The sequence below is a fragment of the Phasianus colchicus genome, chromosome 5, assembly GCF_987193195.1.
Source record: "Phasianus colchicus chromosome 5, bPhaCol1.hap1.1, whole genome shotgun sequence".
Classification (NCBI taxonomy): Eukaryota; Metazoa; Chordata; class Aves; order Galliformes; family Phasianidae; genus Phasianus; species Phasianus colchicus.
Window position 1 is genome coordinate 24131562 of NC_143440.1, and position 17160 is coordinate 24148721.

The 17160-nt window shown below is 38.6% G+C and overlaps 1 protein-coding gene across 16 annotated transcripts in view; it reads right to left on the reverse strand.

Annotated features, from left to right (window-relative positions):
• The window catches only part of MADD (MAP kinase activating death domain), a 67975-nt gene that overhangs the window by 29122 nt on the left and 21693 nt on the right, over positions 1-17160 (reverse strand). For 10 of the 16 annotated variants that reach the window (XM_090140893.1, XM_090140901.1, XM_090140897.1 and 7 more), the window contains 12 exons: positions 16412-16590; positions 15886-16121; positions 15192-15348; positions 14129-14235; positions 13079-13272; positions 12185-12465; positions 11520-11659; positions 9736-9837; positions 7223-7325; positions 6029-6215; positions 5712-5862; positions 3731-3937 (listed from right to left, as the gene is read on the reverse strand). In XM_090140893.1, the coding sequence (XP_089997019.1) occupies positions 3731-3937; positions 5712-5862; positions 6029-6215; positions 7223-7325; positions 9736-9837; positions 11520-11659; positions 12185-12465; positions 13079-13272; positions 14129-14235; positions 15192-15348; positions 15886-16121; positions 16412-16590 (2044 nt within the window). Of the gene's footprint in view, positions 1-3730; positions 3938-5711; positions 5863-6028; positions 6216-7222; positions 7326-7785; positions 7846-8876; positions 8916-9735; positions 9838-11519; positions 11660-12184; positions 12466-13078; positions 13273-14128; positions 14236-15191; positions 15349-15885; positions 16122-16411; positions 16591-17160 lie in introns of all 16 variants that reach the window. The other 6 variants (XM_031593414.2, XM_090140896.1, XM_090140900.1 and 3 more) reach the window with 2 other exon arrangements.

The following is a 17160-nucleotide window of genomic DNA, read 5'->3' on the forward strand; positions in this document are numbered from 1 at the left end:
GATAACTCCCAGAAAAGTCACAAAGGGAAGGAAAAAGCAGCACAGTGTTCTTCAGCAGCTCTTCAAGGAAACTTCCTGACCTTAAAAAGCCACTGAAGGCACGTCAGGAATTCATTCCACCCTGCAGATGAGTGAAATTAAGGTAAAACAGCCTCTAAAAAAAATCTATTTAGAAAAATATCTACTGAAAATAATTTAAAAAACCACAGTTTTATGGCTGTGGAGAAAGGCTTCAGACCATCATCATTAAATGTTATCAGGAGTAAGGTAACTTCAGCAAGGAGAAGAAATAGAAAGATGCCTACTAGCTGATTGATATCTACATCTGCTTCATGATTGATGGATATTCCTTCAACTTTCATAACCACACAGATGAATGAGAAAATAACTTATGGATCCAAACAGCATCCTATAGGCATACTTAGCTGAACATACACTGACATCTGGCTTCTTGAATTCTCAGACTATATGGTTTTATGCTAAAAATCACCAGGCTGAAAGCTACGATAGTTAGCAATAAATGACTTAGCCAATTTGCCTGTTAATCCATCATTAGAATTACTCTCTTTCAAAGTTTAATTTACGTCATAGGAATGTTTGAAATTCTATACTGGATCTTAGCATATTAAAGACAGCATTTTACTCTCATTTGCTCTGTAAAAGAGAAGAAAAACACCACAAACTTACAGGGTACAAAATACTACATCTATGGCTGTTAAACAAGCCCAAACAGAACAGGACAGCAGAGGAATTTAATGCTGACAACAAAGTAGGTAGCATAATCTTTTCTGTTTTAAAAAAATGTCAATATTAAGTGATCTGCAAGTATCAAATAATAATTTAAAAATAGTAATGGAAACTTCAGTAAATACTGAAACTTTCAATGTTTAATACAAGCATGCAGTAAAACCAAACCTATCACTAACATAAAGGGGGGAACTATTGGCTCTCAAACTTAAGGCCACCAGTGTCCAAATAAAAAGTTCAACATTATGGTGATGACCAAAGACCCTGGAAGCAAGCAAATAACTGGTGATCTCTTTGGAAAGGATCAAAAACATCACATTCACAATAATTTCTTAACTAAGCAATTAGACATTGAAGAAAAGCAAGATTGGTCTTCAACTGACAAAATTTGTCACTGTTTCCCTCAAAAATAAGAATATTGAATACCAACAGCCTTTACCATTTATAATGGAGTATCCTGAATACTTCCATTGTGTACAACTGGTCAGCACCTTGCTGAAAAATAAATCAGAAAAGGGGCTAAAGCAGGAACACATTTCCATCCTGAACTTCTGAAAACACAGTGAACCTCCTGACCATGGTTTCTGTAGTACAAAAAAACTACACAGATTCAGCTACTGTCACTCTAATCCCCGAGACCCAGTTTAACTGCCACATTAACATGTACTGTATGCATAGTTACTGCAGCTAGTGTTAAACATAAGTTTATTCTATCAAGCTGATCACCTACTTTTCATTCTGTTATTTCCTCTTTCAGACTAGGTCGAAAGAGCAGCAACCCTAACTTGCATTTTGTCCATACAATACCAACAGATTCATTGAGAACTTCAGCTCTGTATTTACAACCTGAGACTGTAAATGAATAAATAAAGGCTTTCTGAATTTCACTGAGTCAAGGAACTGCCAAGGTTGGAAGGAACACATGGAGATCATCTAGTAGAACCTTCCTACTCAAAGCAGGACCAAAATGACAGTAGGGTGCTCAGGACTGCTGCTGTCTCAGGAATATGTAACTATTTACCAGATGTTTCCTCCCTAAACAAGTTAGTTTGACTAAGGAAAGTCTGCATTTCATTCCAGAAATAATTCAGTCTAGCCATGACCAACTTGGTTCTGAACATCCAAAGTGTTAGCTCACACAGAAGCTTTCTTAAACAAACAAAAAGGAAGTACGATAGCCAAGCAGCTTTAAATGATTGTCTTGGAACACAAGAGGAATTTCTTTTACTTTCAGATCCCAAGAGCCAGATGAACACAGACATTACCTTGTTTTTATAGAAATAAAGATTGATTTGCATACCCTTTCATGGTTCTCAGTGACAGATAAAACCAGAAGGCGGCATCAGAAAAGAAAATGAGAAAGTCTTTTGAACTCTGATCAGATTTGGTGAAACTGTATTTTTCTTGTAATCTAATTTCATAGAATAAAAGTGGAAATCGTCAGAGCATCAGAACCACCATAAAGAATTAAAGTTGCTTGTTCTAGAACACTAAATTGCTAAAGGCTAATATTCTAGCAACAGCATTAACAGAACATTCTAATTAATACTTCTTTTGCAAAGGACTTCTTATAACGCTTCATAAACATGACTGTCTGGTCCCTATGATTTCTGCTTCTATGAAGTTTTAACCTCATCTGAAAGAAAACAGAAGTCTGAGCAATCCAATCTGAAATCTCTTCATTCTTGAGAAGAATGGTGGCCTACAGTCTGTTTTATTCTTAATGGCATAAGAAGCATTCCTCCTTATAACTATTCTACTGAAAAGAAATGCAGTTAAGTTCCCCAGAGCAAGCCAAATTGAAATGCTGGAAATTTTAATCAGGTTCATAATAGATTTCCAAATAAAGTCTAAGACTGGTTTCTGAGCATTTGCCTCCATAGATTACCTCTTGAAACAAGAAGGCAAATCAAATCAGGGGCGATCAGTATCAGCTCAGCAGGATTTAACAGCAGATAGTCTGCAATTATAAGTATATAAAGTACATAAAGTATAAAAAAATGTTTGCACCCTTTCTGTCAAATAACTACCCAATATACACATTGCCTTATTTTGTGTCATTTACTGGAAGTACAACTTCCCAGGAGCACACTGCTTTCAGAAGATTAATCTTTCATACAATGAGAAATGAAATTTTAAATGAAAATACATTCTGAAGTTATTTTAAACAGGCTATAAACAATGGCTAAAGTGTAACATGACATTTTTTGAGTCAGTGAAGGATTTTCCTCACACTTTGATGGTATACCTATCTTGCTTTCAATCTGCAGAAGGTTGGATCCAACCTAAAACTTTTGTTCGTTTTTTCCATTTTCTCTTTTTGATCTATAAAAATCCCTTTTATCTAAAACAATCTGAAGTTCACCTTTTTTTTTTTCCCAGATATAGGCAAAAACTCTTATGGTGGAATACTAGGAAAATTTCTACTGAACAGCCTAGCAGATGCTGTTTAGAAGGACAGGCATTTTGTTTGATGTTGCATAGAAGGAAGATCCATCAGTCCTGCTCACTGAAACTGTAACACTACCTTTTGGCAGTTCTAATTATTTAACAGACAGGAGATCCTGAGTATCAATTCTATCAAGATGCAATCTAAATAATATAGATTTAGTCAGCAATGATTAAAAAACTTCTATTTCATGTATTCTCTTCCACGGTAGCCCTTTCCAAGGTCCCTTGGTGGCCTCATTTCCCTTTTTGCCATTTTCTGCTACTTAAAAACATAAATCACAGCAAAATGAAGGCTGTCTGAAGTGTAATGATATTCAGAAACAATTAAGATTAGAAAGCTCCTGGAGAAAACTGCCCTGGATAATTTATCCAAGAGCGAGTGAAAACACTTATGATTGTTCCTTGGTATTCATGGTGTAAATGAGGCATGTTACAGCAGCAAATGTGTTGTGTTAAAATGGAGACAATGCAAATAGAACCTAATACCAAAATAGAAGCCCCTCCCACACTTCACATGCATTTCAATACACACCAATGGAAGCAATAAAATTTTCTTCCTTTAGACTCCTTGTATCAAACTCCCTTAGCCCTTTCCCTGCAGGGCTTGGTGCCTTCGGCATCAGCTGTGGTACTGGCAGCTGCATGGCAGTTTTCAGCTCCACTCTTGGAGATGATGCAGGATCTTTGCCAACTGGAGTGACAGAACCATCTGTTGGGCTTCGTTTTCTCTTTTCTGGTTCTTTAAAGAGAAAGAACAAATTGTTGCCAAAAAAAAAAAAAAAAAACCCCACAAAAAAAAGATAAAAAAAACCAACCAAAAAAAAACATTAAAAAAAAACAACACCCCCAAGCAAACAAAAAAACAACTAACAAAGAAAAAAGGACCAAAAAACAAAATAAAAGGAAAAAGGAAATGAGAGCAGGCCTCATCTATCATTGTTTAAGACTTTGTAGAATCATTTGTCCCCAGAGGCAGTTTGGATTATTTCTCTGTATCAAACTGCAAAATTTGAATTGCAGTAAAACTTTCAGAACAGGATAATTAAAATTAGGCTTCCAGTGAATAACCTTGTGCAATCTTGCACAAACTGTTCCAATAGCTGATGAAGCTTAGAATAAAAGATTTCATATCCAAATGTCTAAATCTGTCATACCACAGCCTTCGTAATACCTTTGACTAGTACATTAAAGATTCTGCTAATAGTAATACTCTTCTATACAGATAATTACAGAAAATGATCAACATCTTACATGCAACAGCCAACATTTGTTTCTGAAAAGACCTACGTAGAATTGGAGGAACACCTTTTCTCTGAAACCTCTTAAATTTTCCAAGTGTGATGATCACAACTGGAAGCACCACACCACCCACTTTGGATAAAGGTAGGTAAGTCAGTAACACTGACTTACCTCCACAACCCAAAGACATATTCCAAAGTGTACATGCCTCCTTCTCCACTCCTCTCCAAATTTTCATAGACAGAGTAAACACTGGGAAGTTCACACTTAACTTGCTACCTTCAGAGAGACTGCTTCTTAAGACACAGTTCCTTATCCTGTTCTTGTTGCCAGATTTTCTCCTTCCTACATACAAGGCCTTAGTTTGATCAGATTAAAATAAATTAATCACAACTATGCTTTACTAAGATTCAATCCTCTAGATAAATAATCTGTATCTATCATGTTCTGTTCCAACAGTCTACACCATATGCAAACTGAACAATTCTAGAATTCATCAATTATCACTATACATTAAATGACATTAAGATGAGCTCTCATCTCTACAGATCATATCTAGCAATATACCTAGATAAACCCATTGAAATCAGACAGGAAATACTGAGTAGCTAAAATCTGATTATAAATCAAGATGTTGCTGAAAAACAAGAAAAGTCCTTTAAAGATTTATCAAGGCTTCAAAAGTTTGTATCAATAAATTTTGTAATTTGTGATCACAAATAAACAGATAAACTCTACTTACCATCAAAACACGGTGTCTGGCATTTTATAAGCATGACTTCACCTATGAACCACTGAGTTTTACATCAACAATTTCATAATTTTGTTTAGAATTGGTGTCAGGCTTATAATTACCAAGATCCTCATATTTTGAACTGGTATGCCAGCTCAACTTTCCTTCCTTACCTTCCTCAGCAGTCTAACAGTGATTGGCAAAGGACATCTCGAGTCCACGGGACATCTAAGCCAACTCACAAAATCCCTGGTGCAAGCAATCCAGAAGCCAACTGTAGTGTTAATTAGTTACTTCTCTGCTATAGTGAAATAGCTGTAATTTTAGATAATGAAAAGCTGAGTTGGATATAAAGCAGAGAGGTGGCATTTTGTCATCTTTTGCTCATTTCCATTAAGCATTAATTTTCTTACTTTGCATTAAGAACAAGATTTTAAGAAAAAGTGAAAAATTAAGGAGGTATTACCTAAAATAGACTTTGTCTTCCAAGATCACCTAGCAATACAAGAATCACTAGTAATGCAGTAAACATTTTTCTTACCTTTGTTGTAATAGTGAGTATGTGCTATTTCTAGAAGGCCAAAAACACTGGCCATGCCTCCCAGGCCAGCATTTGCATATGACTGCTCCAGGCTCAACACAGTACACTTCAGCAAGTCCAGCATGCCTTTATAAACCTTGCGGCTGATCTCCTGCAACAAAAATCCAATTAGTGTCAATATTTCTCAAGTCATTCAAGAGCACAAACTCCAAAACTGCTGTAGTATCAGCCTGTAAGATGCAATTTCACAAAAATCTTCCATGAACTGAACCTAAGCATAAAGTAGGTATGAGGACACTGCTGAATTTAGCACTGACCACATCCTGTATGATATCCTGCTGAGCATCTTCTTCCGACTGGATCGTGCGATTTAGCTTGCTTAGTACAAAGACACGGAGCTGCTCGCTCTCCAGCAGACGTCGGACTCTCTTCATGTTCAGCCAGCCAACACCTTGCCCATCGAGAACATTATGTACCACCTCCTTCAGGAATTGCTGGTTCTCACTGATGAATTTAGAAAGGAAACAAGGTGGCAAGAGTTAGTCTGCTTTTTATCTTGACCAGGACACACACAAATGCATTTCCAAACAAAGCTAAGTTTACAAAAACCTCAAATCTTGCTCACGGAACGAGCATTGTTCTATAGCTGTAGCATCAAACATTTTTGTTTGTCCCTTATTTTCTGTCACAAGCCATAATCAGCTCTTTCTCGAGTCCACGTAGATACTGCTGTGCTATCCACCTTCATAGCACTGCTCAGAATCCATATGAAGTCTATAAGTTGCAACCTTCTCACCTTCTCCCATGGCTACTTTATCATATCTATAGATTTTCCTTGTACTCGCAGCACTAGTGCAGCAGCCTCGGTGTACATACTGCTTCAGCTCTTTTTACCTTGGGGGAAGGAAAGGTAAAAAGAAGAAGCTCCACTGCAGTCTGCTGCATCCCAGTCTGAACCACAGTTTTTTTTGTCTCCCATCCCCATTAGCCCAAAGTGAATTTCACTCTATATATGGCTGCCAGGGAAGAAGGGAGGAGAAAGCAGAAGCACAGGTGAGGTAATGTTTAAGTTCACCACTTCAAGTCCCTTTCCAATGTTGAAAAATGGTTTTCTCAGGAACTCACAAAATCAAACTGCTTTACATGACTCAGCTGATCCTCTAAACTGGTTCACTAAACTTCTGCTGGCTATACTATTCTGTTGAGACTAAACTCAATTAAAAGAATACTGACTTAGAGCAGGGTCTTTCATGATGTATGAATACTTACATACATATTTTGGATCTCAGACAGAAAGAGGAAACTTTTTAAAGGGCAGAAAAATACACATATGTGCTAGTAATTCGAAGGCCATTTGTACAAGATCTTCTCAGACAATGCATACAGGCTTAGGGCTATAGAAAAATACTGTGTTGTTCTCAATAGTCACAGATCTAAGGATATGATGGCCACTCCAACAAACAACACTTCATGCAAAAAAAAAAAAAAAAAAAAGCAACTAAAAATATTACCTGGAATTACTACTTCGCCCCTGAGGGGATGGAGATTCTCTCTTCACTGTTGGGCTATGCTTAATGACTGAAGACTTTTGATCCACCAGGGCTCGCCTGTTTCCTAAACAGGAGAGGAAACAGTATGAGAAGAAATGGGTGGAAGAAAACAGTCTGCTCCCAGGACAGTAACAAGCAATACTAAGGTTAGCTAACACACTTATTCAGATTACAGGTAACAAACTTTAAACAAAATGGAAACTCCAAAAAAGCAGCAGCATATATCATATTCTAGCATCACACATCGGCAGAAAACAGTAATGGGAGTAATGCAGAGAGAAAAAGAGAAGATGGTAATGGGAGCAGAAGGTGAAAGGCAGGAAAATTCTGGCTGCTCTGCATGCAGTTTGACAACAAGAATTGTCTTCAAATTAGTCACTGTATGTAAAAGCATAATGCATCAGGGGTGACTAGTATAGATCATATGATACTGGTTACCCAATGAGGAAAGGTAGCCCAAAGTCAGGCATAGGGGATGCTGGAAATTGTCACATCATGCACAGCTCATGCTGTAGGGAACCCACCTTCATTGCTTACTGGGCCAGCTTCAGTAATAATCTCCATTATAGTATTTAACCCAAATACTGGGACACAAAATATACAATTAGTAGCGTACTGCATATCTGCGCTCCCCACCATCAGCATAAAAAATAAAAATAAAAATCCAGCTACCAGCTTCTTCCCAGCCCTCCCTCGAAACAAAACCCAAACGATACTATAGCAGGTAGGATGCTTGAAAGCCCAAGACAACAAGGGCCGGTGTCATTTCCCTAACAGATATTGTTTAACTTGAAATTCAGCATTATCAAACCACTGTACTGCATCTTCATGGACACTATTGCACATATTGAATTTCAAGGGCACTACCAAAAACAACTGCATCACTGAGGAAAAACAATGGCGATGGATGTGCATGAAATAAAAATTAAAAAAGGAGGATGGAAAGTGATTTAACAGCAGCAATGAGATGGAGTCCCAGCATCGTTTCCCATTACAAACACAGAGCAATACACACACTTGGTAAGAACGAGTTAGCATAGTAGTTTTATGCCTGCACAACAGAGATAAAAACATTTAAAAACCAGAGAAGTGCTCAGTGGAAGTCCCAATGAGCCGGCATGCACACACAAACGAACACAAACGGACACACACACTTGCACATGCACAAAAGAGACTGAGCTACTCCATGGATATCTCATCCTCATATCTGCACAGTAACATTAAAGACCCTGCACAATTACATTCATCAAGAAAAGAACACCAAAGTGCAGAAGATGAGGTGCAAAGCACAAACACGAAACGGCAAACCCCATCACTGTTTTCTTCCAATGCATGGAATCGGTCATTAAGTTTACCCCTGAGTAAAACCCTGATATGTAGTATGTTTCTTATCCTGCACAGTTGGATATGAAAATGTAACTAACTGGTAAAAGGTTGTCAAAAACAGCTGTGCAGAATCTCTGCTAGTGTTTTCACCATACCAGTGCTGTTCCTCCTCATTTTACACAGAGGGAATGATCACTTGTCTCAAAAACAAAGTCCAAAGCAGAAACACAGAAACAGCTTTTGGCCTTTGTTTCTACAAGGTCAGAGGTCAGCAAAACATCATACCAACCTTCATTCACATCCCTTCCCACTTCCAGATTAAAGTAATCTTTACCGATGAAATGATGAGGAGGAAAAAATAAATAAATAAAATCAACATATTAAAACAAAAGCAGCAAGTTCTAATCAGATAGAATAACTCAAAAGGTAAAGTAAAACCTTCCCTGGTTTAGCAACTACTATCACGACAACCAGGCTGTTCAATTCCTTAGAGTAAGAGGTTCATTTCTCTAGTCCCTATTCACATATGTTATTACATAGCAGACAAACAAGAGAAGTTCCAATTACAAGATCGTACACCTAAGTTAGGGATGGATCTTTACTCTGAGTGAACTGAAATATGTTTATATTTTGGGTTTGATTGGAAAGTTTCCATACAGTGAACTGAAAGAACAATAGGCATGATTGAAACCTTTGTAAACTGCAGTCTCCACGGGAGGGAGGCATTATTCCTTCAGTAGTCTCCATGGGAGAGAGGCACTATTTCTTCTTACAAACAGAATGTCACTGCTCTAACAGGTTACCTAAAGCTAACCAGGAAGACAGTGGCAGTACAAAAGTAGAACCTACCTCTTTGTTCCCATTCTTTATGCTAAAGACTTAAAAATTAAATAAAACAAAATACGAAACAAAACCAACATTCACAGTGTACCTATTAACACAAGGTAGGCTAGCTAGTCTCCCACCCCAATGCAGCTCAGTTGCTAAAAAGAAGTCTGACTAAGAAACATCAAGACAATTTTTGTCTTGATAATTAAAGCAGGTACTAACACAAATTACCAAAATTCTTCACTACCAACGTTCCTTTTAGGAATTGCAGAGTCACAATAATAGTAAAGGCTGTAGAAGACAAAGGGAAAAATGGTTACCTTTCAGGCTGGGAAAGGGGGTATTCTTGTCTCTCCCAACTTTGGTTGGCAGGGCTAAATTGGACAGACTGAAACTTGTGCTGTGGTTTCTGTACAGGCTGCCTATGATAAAAGAAAAACAAAACAAAACAAAAAAACAAAAGAATCAACAAAACAAAAACTATACTGAATGACAGAATTGCAGGGCTTGGAAAGGACCTCAAGACATCATAGAGTCCAACCTCCCTGCTAAAGCAGGTATCCTACAATAGTTCTCACAGGTTCAAACCCAGATGGGTCTTGAATATCTCCATAGGAGACTCCATAATCTCTCTCAGGCAACCTGTTCCAGTGCTCCATCTCCTGTACCATAAAGAAATTCTTCCTCATTTTAGTACTGAACTTCATATGTTCAAGTTTTAGGCCAATATTCCTCCTATCACTGCACACCACTGAGATTAGCCTGACCTCATCCATTTGCCTCCCACCTCCCGTCAGATATTTTTAAACATTTATCACATTTTCTCTCAGACGTCTCTTCCAAAGGCTGAACTGACCCAGGTTACTCAGCCTTTCTTCACCGAATACCTAATGTTCTCTGCACGTACCCATATTTCCTAAATTTCCTGTAACTCGCCTTCTTATTGAAAGTCTGATTTTTTTTAAGTCCACAGATCTGACAAGCATAATATAATTTCATTTACAACACAACCATATCTGTATTCTCACTATTCTAAATTGTTTAAAAGGTAATTCTTAGCTCTTAGGTTACAATCATTGTCACTGTGTTTTTGAGTCTTAAATGTACCAGCAGTGTCAGTCTGTCTTCCTGCCATTATACAGGTAACCCCACATCAACTGTCTTCTAGTTTGGTATTCCTTTTAGGAGCAAATAAGTGGCGGGGGTCACATGAGAAAACAGTATGACAAAAGATCTCTAAAATACACAGTCCTGAAGTCAGAAGAGTGCACAGAACCTTACGAAATTCTGAACTGAACCAAAAGCACACTTTAAAATAGAAGTTTCAATTTATGAGAAAACAAAGCTTTTCGCAGCACCAAAAGATTTCTAACAACATAAAGAGTGCAACAATGCTCTGTCATCTCTTTAAGTCTGTACACCTCCTGAAAGGAACTTGAATAGAGATCCTCATGTGGAGAACCTCAAAATGTTCATCTAAATTGTCAGTGCACTATTTCAATTTACCCTGATTCCCCCCTAATCCAGCTTTATTTTAGTAACAATCTTTTTAGCAGAAACATCAAATACACTTTTCTCAGTGCTACTAACTTCTTGTCCCTCCCCCATAACAGCTGACTATTTATCTGGTTATATCTTCTTTCACACATTAAAACACTCTACATAACAAATGCTTTCCATAACTGTGGATATGATTTTTATAAATTACTCAATAATATAATTGAAAGTAAGCGAGCACAGGGAGGAAATTTAATGTAGGACCTTAACAAGTGAAGTGGTAGCATGAAAAGCATACTATTGGTTAACGCTCTTGTACCAGTTTCATAAAATCACAGTTTTTGTTTAAATGAAATGGACAGAATTTCTGATTTGTGCTCCAAAGTGCCATATAACTCAAGGGCCTAATGACACAACCTAAGTCCTTCTTAATGAAAAATTCATAAAGCAGTAGCTATCAGCAGTATAATTAAAACAGGTCTTGTGATTCTCAATACAAGTTTCTGGAGACTGGTAACAATTTGACAACCAAGTCTTCCTCTTGGCTAACCACCTCTCTGTAAGCTTTGCTAAATAAAAACAGTTTAATGAATGCATGAGCACATACTTGCAAAAGACATGATGCCCCCAAAACCTTCACTGCTGTTGTTGGAAACAGTAGAGTTTGGAGAGCTGGCCCTGGAGTCTGAATCTGCATCAGAGTCATTGGCCAGTTTTAAACTGTTTGGACGAAGTAACTTCTGAGACCTTTGAAGAAAAATGTACAAGTGTTATTAACATTTTTTTTCCCAACCAAAAACTTATCTGACTCTAGGAGGCTGATGCTGATCTTGTTTTTAGCCTGTTTTTACCACACTATCCTTAGCTTGTGGGAAAGAAAAATAGAAAAGAAAAAAAAAAAGAGAAGGAAAAAAAGTAGAGATGCATCTTTGCATTAAGGCTTTTATTACTTTTTAGGACATGCTGCAAATTTGTCTGCAACACCACACTGCTAGACTTAAGGGTGGAAAAAAAAAAATTCTGCTTTGAGAGCAACAAAGGAAAAAAAAAATCATAAAAAAATGTTTAATCCCCTCACATTTTACCCCTGAAATAGTAAGCTTCATAACCAAAATCCCTTGAAGATGTCGAGGAATCAGTAGGTCATACACTAGAATGTTTCAATGAAGAACTGATAATCTCCCACTACTTCAATAAAATGTCAAACTACATGAAGCAGACAGAAACCCCAAGACAGCTGTACAAAACAGCAGGAGGACAGGGAGAACTCACCTGCTTCCATTGAGATTCTGGTTAAATCTTGGGGTGTAGCTCTCTTCCTGCTCATCATCTTCATCTTCTGTAGGAAAACCATACTGTGGTTCGAAGTATGGATTATCATACTCTCGTTTCCTCACCACCCCTTCTGAGGAGCTCATGCTGACAGCTGGGCTGTCACTCTCACGACGATCAAAGCTCATCTTGGGAAAGCTTGGTTGTAGTGGCAAAGAAGGGAGATGGTTTGAAAATCCAGCAACTAGCTTCTCCTCCATCTCTGCTGAATCTGCAGACTCCTGTGGACCAGTCAAATCATTCATCTGTTTGCTAACCTGAATTACTTAAAACTGAAGGGCCTGAAAAGAGCAACTGTTATAAACTGGGAATTCTGCAGGGTCTTTGCAGTTTCTGGGCCCCCACCCAAATCCCGCTGCCAGTTGCTCTAATCTAGAACTGTAGAAAAGTTACAGCATTTACGCATTGTTCTGGAAGTTTTCTTCCCTGTAAAACAGATCTTTCTGTTAAGTGCTAGGATAACAGCTCCCTGTCGTGGTTACGGAATCAACTCCCACACTTCCTAAATGAACACAGATTCAAGATTTTCCCCATCCCATTCCCTTACAACAGATCTTTCCATACTGTGTAGAAGTCACTCCTGCAGTCACAACCTGGACCACTGCTCTCTGTTAATAACGTACTTTAATGCAAGTGAGCTTTTACACACAGGAATGTTCTGTCTCAGCATAAGAAACTACTGGTAACTTCACTTTGCTTGGAGTCCAAAAAGTGCATGCAATTTAATCTCTGTTTTCAGTCCGGTTAGCTTTTGCCCCACTCAGAAAGAATTATTCTCCCACTCTTTATATCCTAATTTTCTCAACTTCAGGCTGAATTCATATCAGTACACACATGATTCACTCCGTGGATGACAGTACTGGGGCTGCTACTGGCTGTAGTACTGGAACTTGAACGAGGCTGGTTGTTCTCTTGGGAGTTCTCACTGTCCATGGCCTGTTCATCCAGATCTCCTGAATATTCTTGAAAATCATCAAACTCCACTTCACTGGCATCACCAAGGGCTGCGTGAGTCAGGGGGTCAACATCTGCAAATACATCATTTTGCATTAAAGAATACTGCCTTCCTCAGCCTTCTGTCCATCTGACTAAAAATCCCTGACAGATCTGCTCAGCAGAATACAGAAGCAGACAGAAAGGTTGTAAGGCACTTTTGGAAGACTTCTAATCCAACTGGCTACTTAAAGCTGGGTTAACTTTAAAGTTAATACAGGCTGCCTAGGGCCTTTTCTTATTGAGTTTTCAATGTTTCCAAGGCTTGAAAAATCCCCTTTGATTCTGGGGATCTGTTCAACTATGTTCACAATGGGAACCTTTTCTTATGGTCAGGCAGAATTTCCCTTGTTGCAAAATACGACTGTTACCTCTTGTCCTTGGGGCAGAGGAAACATGCTGGCATTCCTGTTTTTGGCTTATTGAAGTAATAATCTCCTGGTCTCAAAAGAAACACTGCTGCTGCCGCCTCCATATAAACCAAAGAGAATGCATTTTCCTGTCCCCAATAAAATGAAGTGACTCATTAAAGTCAGCTCTGAGGACCAAAAAGTGGGGGCAGAAGAAAGCTTGTAATATGCAGCCCATATTGCACCTTTTCTACTGGCAGCAGATTTCCAAATCTAGTCAGTGGGTTCTGTTCAGCAGCACCTACTTCTGATCTTTCTCCTCCGGTGTCTTTCAGAGGGGACTGCATATAAGCCGAAGAAATGTCTTCCTTCAGTCTGCTACTGGTAATTGACTCCTTTACCTCAGAGCAATATTATAACAGAACAATGTTTTGCTCTGATTGAGACACTTGGGAAGGCATTTCCGCACCATCACAGCACAGGTGAATGTGGAAGAGGAACCTATGTGGATCTCGTGAAAATGCAGCCCAAAGTTACTCACTTGGAGTATCGCCATTAATGTCACATTTCATCATCTCACTGACAAAGTCACCAAGCGAAGAGTAGGAGGAACTTGAGTCATCGTAGTCGACACTGTCACTGCCACTGCCACAACAGGTGAGAAAAAGATGAGTGGTAGCAGAACAGCAATAGCATCTTAAAAAATCTCATGATATAACCACTACTACTACAAAAAAAAATCCTGACAAGATTAAGGGGTCAGCTTCATGAGCAAATGAAGAACATTTGAGACAGGTGAAGAGGCAATATGGGAAGACATTTAAAAGCTCTCAGCAAGGTTAATGAGGTAAAGCATAGGTGGACAGGGAGAAGCATACAAATTCTCAGTAAATGTCAGGAGGGAAGGAAGCTTCAAGACAACTGGAAATCAAAAGAAAAGCACTTCTTTTTAATAATAACAATAATTTCCAACATGAGGACTACTGGTGCTGTGTAGAACATAAAAGAAAAACAAGTACAAGCCTGGAAGACCTCACAAGCTAAAAGAGAAGGAAGGATGATAAAACTTGATGCAAACCTCCAGCAAACAAGGCTAAAAACACATGAACAAAAAATTATTCTCACTTTACTGAATGTACAAGGTCTCAGGCAGTGGGGAGTATTAGCAAGCTTCGTGTAACTTTGATGAGAGATATGAAAGAGTGATAGGATGAGTGGGATTGCTTGAAGTACAGAAAAAAAAGTAACCAGAGAAAGAACAGCACAGAAGAAAAAAAAAAAAAGAAGACATCAGATTGGGAAGTAATACCAAATGATAAAGGGGCATACAGGGAAAAAAAAAACAAAAAAAACCAGGAAAGTACAAATAAAGATTCATGTAAAATGAAGGCTTGAGAAGACATTAGTAAAGAGATAAGAAGCTGCTACAATGATGACCAAGCAGTGAGACGATTTATTTCAATATCAGTATTCTGACCAGACAGAAGAAATTAAACAAAAGCACGGAAGGCTAGAGAAAAAGGCAGCAAATGAGATGCTGGAGAAAAGGTACAGAATAATCTGAAGTAATTGTCAGGTGGCTAAAGTTATGTCCCCCCACTAACCTGTCATCAGTGGGATCAGAGTCTGTTTCTTTTTCTACTGGGACATTCAGTGCTTCAGCTAGTTGTGAATTACTGTCGTAGACACGATAGTGGATGGGCTGCAGTTGGTGAGCATACCACTTCGGTTTGTCACCAATCAGTGCTGGGTCAAACATATCTGCGCCAAAAACAAACAAAGAAACAAGGAAAAAGTTAATTGAACTCGTTTATTTGTGTCAAAGGCTTCATTAGTAGTGAGGCTATCCCTTACTAAGTCTTGCACAAAACACGGAACAGTCATCCTAAATAAAACAACAACAACAAAAAACAACTACAAGAATTCTTCTCTGCTAGCAAACAAGACAAGAAGTAAAGTCACCTGGAGAAGTAAATGGCATTAAAATACGTAAAATAGAAAAATATTTATTGAACTGGATTTCTCTACCCAGAATGAATGTCACACTGGAACAGGTTCCCCAGGAGCCTGTTGGAGTTCAAAAAGTGTTGGGACAGTGCTCTCAGACACATGGTTTCATATGGTCCTATGTGAAGTCAGGAACTGGACTTGATTATCTTTGTATGTCCCTTCCAACCCAGGATAGTCTATGATTCTATGAATAATATGGTATTAAGCTAAGTTTGCCCCCAGAATCTATCTGCATTTCAAGTTTCTGAAAGACATCAGAAGTGCAGGAAAGGGAAAACCAAAACTTACTGTTATGAATTCTCTGAAAAGCATAGTTAGTAGGGTTGAGTGACCATTCTCCAAAATATTCTACTGCTTGCGTCCTGGAAAGTTTGTCCGCAAAAGGTGTTTGCTTTGGCCTAGAGGCAAGAAAGGAATTTGCCTGGAAGGCCACTACTGGCCGTGGAAAAAGACGAAGAGTGCGAGTATGCATCTGGAATCCTTGCAAAACATTTGGTGAGTTGAAGAATCTCACCATAGCAACCCTAAAAAGAAGCAAAGGACATATGTCAGATAAAAAAACAGAACATAACAGAAGACAGAGAGCCTTTTAAAGGTATGTATTAGGTGAAATTTCAAATCTATGAAGAACAGTAATGTAGTGCAAGAAGTTGTCTTCTTAAAAAACTTAGTAAATCAATCCATCAGTCACTTGGTTTTCATTTACCTGCTCAATACCAAGAGCCACCCAATGACAGACATTGCTCTCAGTCCTGTACTGCCTTCAAGTGCAAGCTTGACGAAGACTCAACACTGCTTTCCATTTCAGTCTCACCTGGTAGCCACATCCACAGAGTCCACATCATTTCCATAGATCAGAGGGTTGAATTCTGTGGAGGGAGTAGACTGCAAATCATTCTGTGGTCTTCCCAGCAGCAGCGGCACCTCCTGCCCCTCGTGGAATTTCTCTAGATTAAGAATGGGCTGAGTATTCAGACTCATGCTGGCCAGTGCCTAGCAAAGGACAACATTAGGCACATATTCAGCAAGAAGTTATTTGAGAAACAAAAGTTTAGAGCTACTCTCTAGGCAATTGCAACAATTGTTCACACTCCAATAATTTGTCTTAAATCATCTCTTCTACACTGAGTCAAGAAATACCTCCAGGCCCTCCTTTATGTGGACTGTCCAAATGATCTCCTCAATAATGAAAACGCATGAGGGTTAACATGGAAGTCTGCTTGTCTAGACCATCCGTGACATGAAAAAAGATAGTCCACATCTGATCTCTAGTTGCATGATAAACCATACAACATATAGGAGGGTTATGCCCATGTGTATTTAAAACACACACAAAGATCTAGATGCCTTATAACTTGCCTTGCAACTTGGCAGTTCAGTCAGTGAGTTTGACAACCCAGGACAGCACGCAGGCAGCCATCACACAGGTATCTATCTTCCAGTGTGTCTGCAAACTACATTTCTAATTTAAATAATGTCTTCATCTCTCCATAAAGCAGTCATCCTCTTCAACCCTCATAATATCCTCAGGAAAATGCACAGGAGCGTCATGACTAGTAAGTC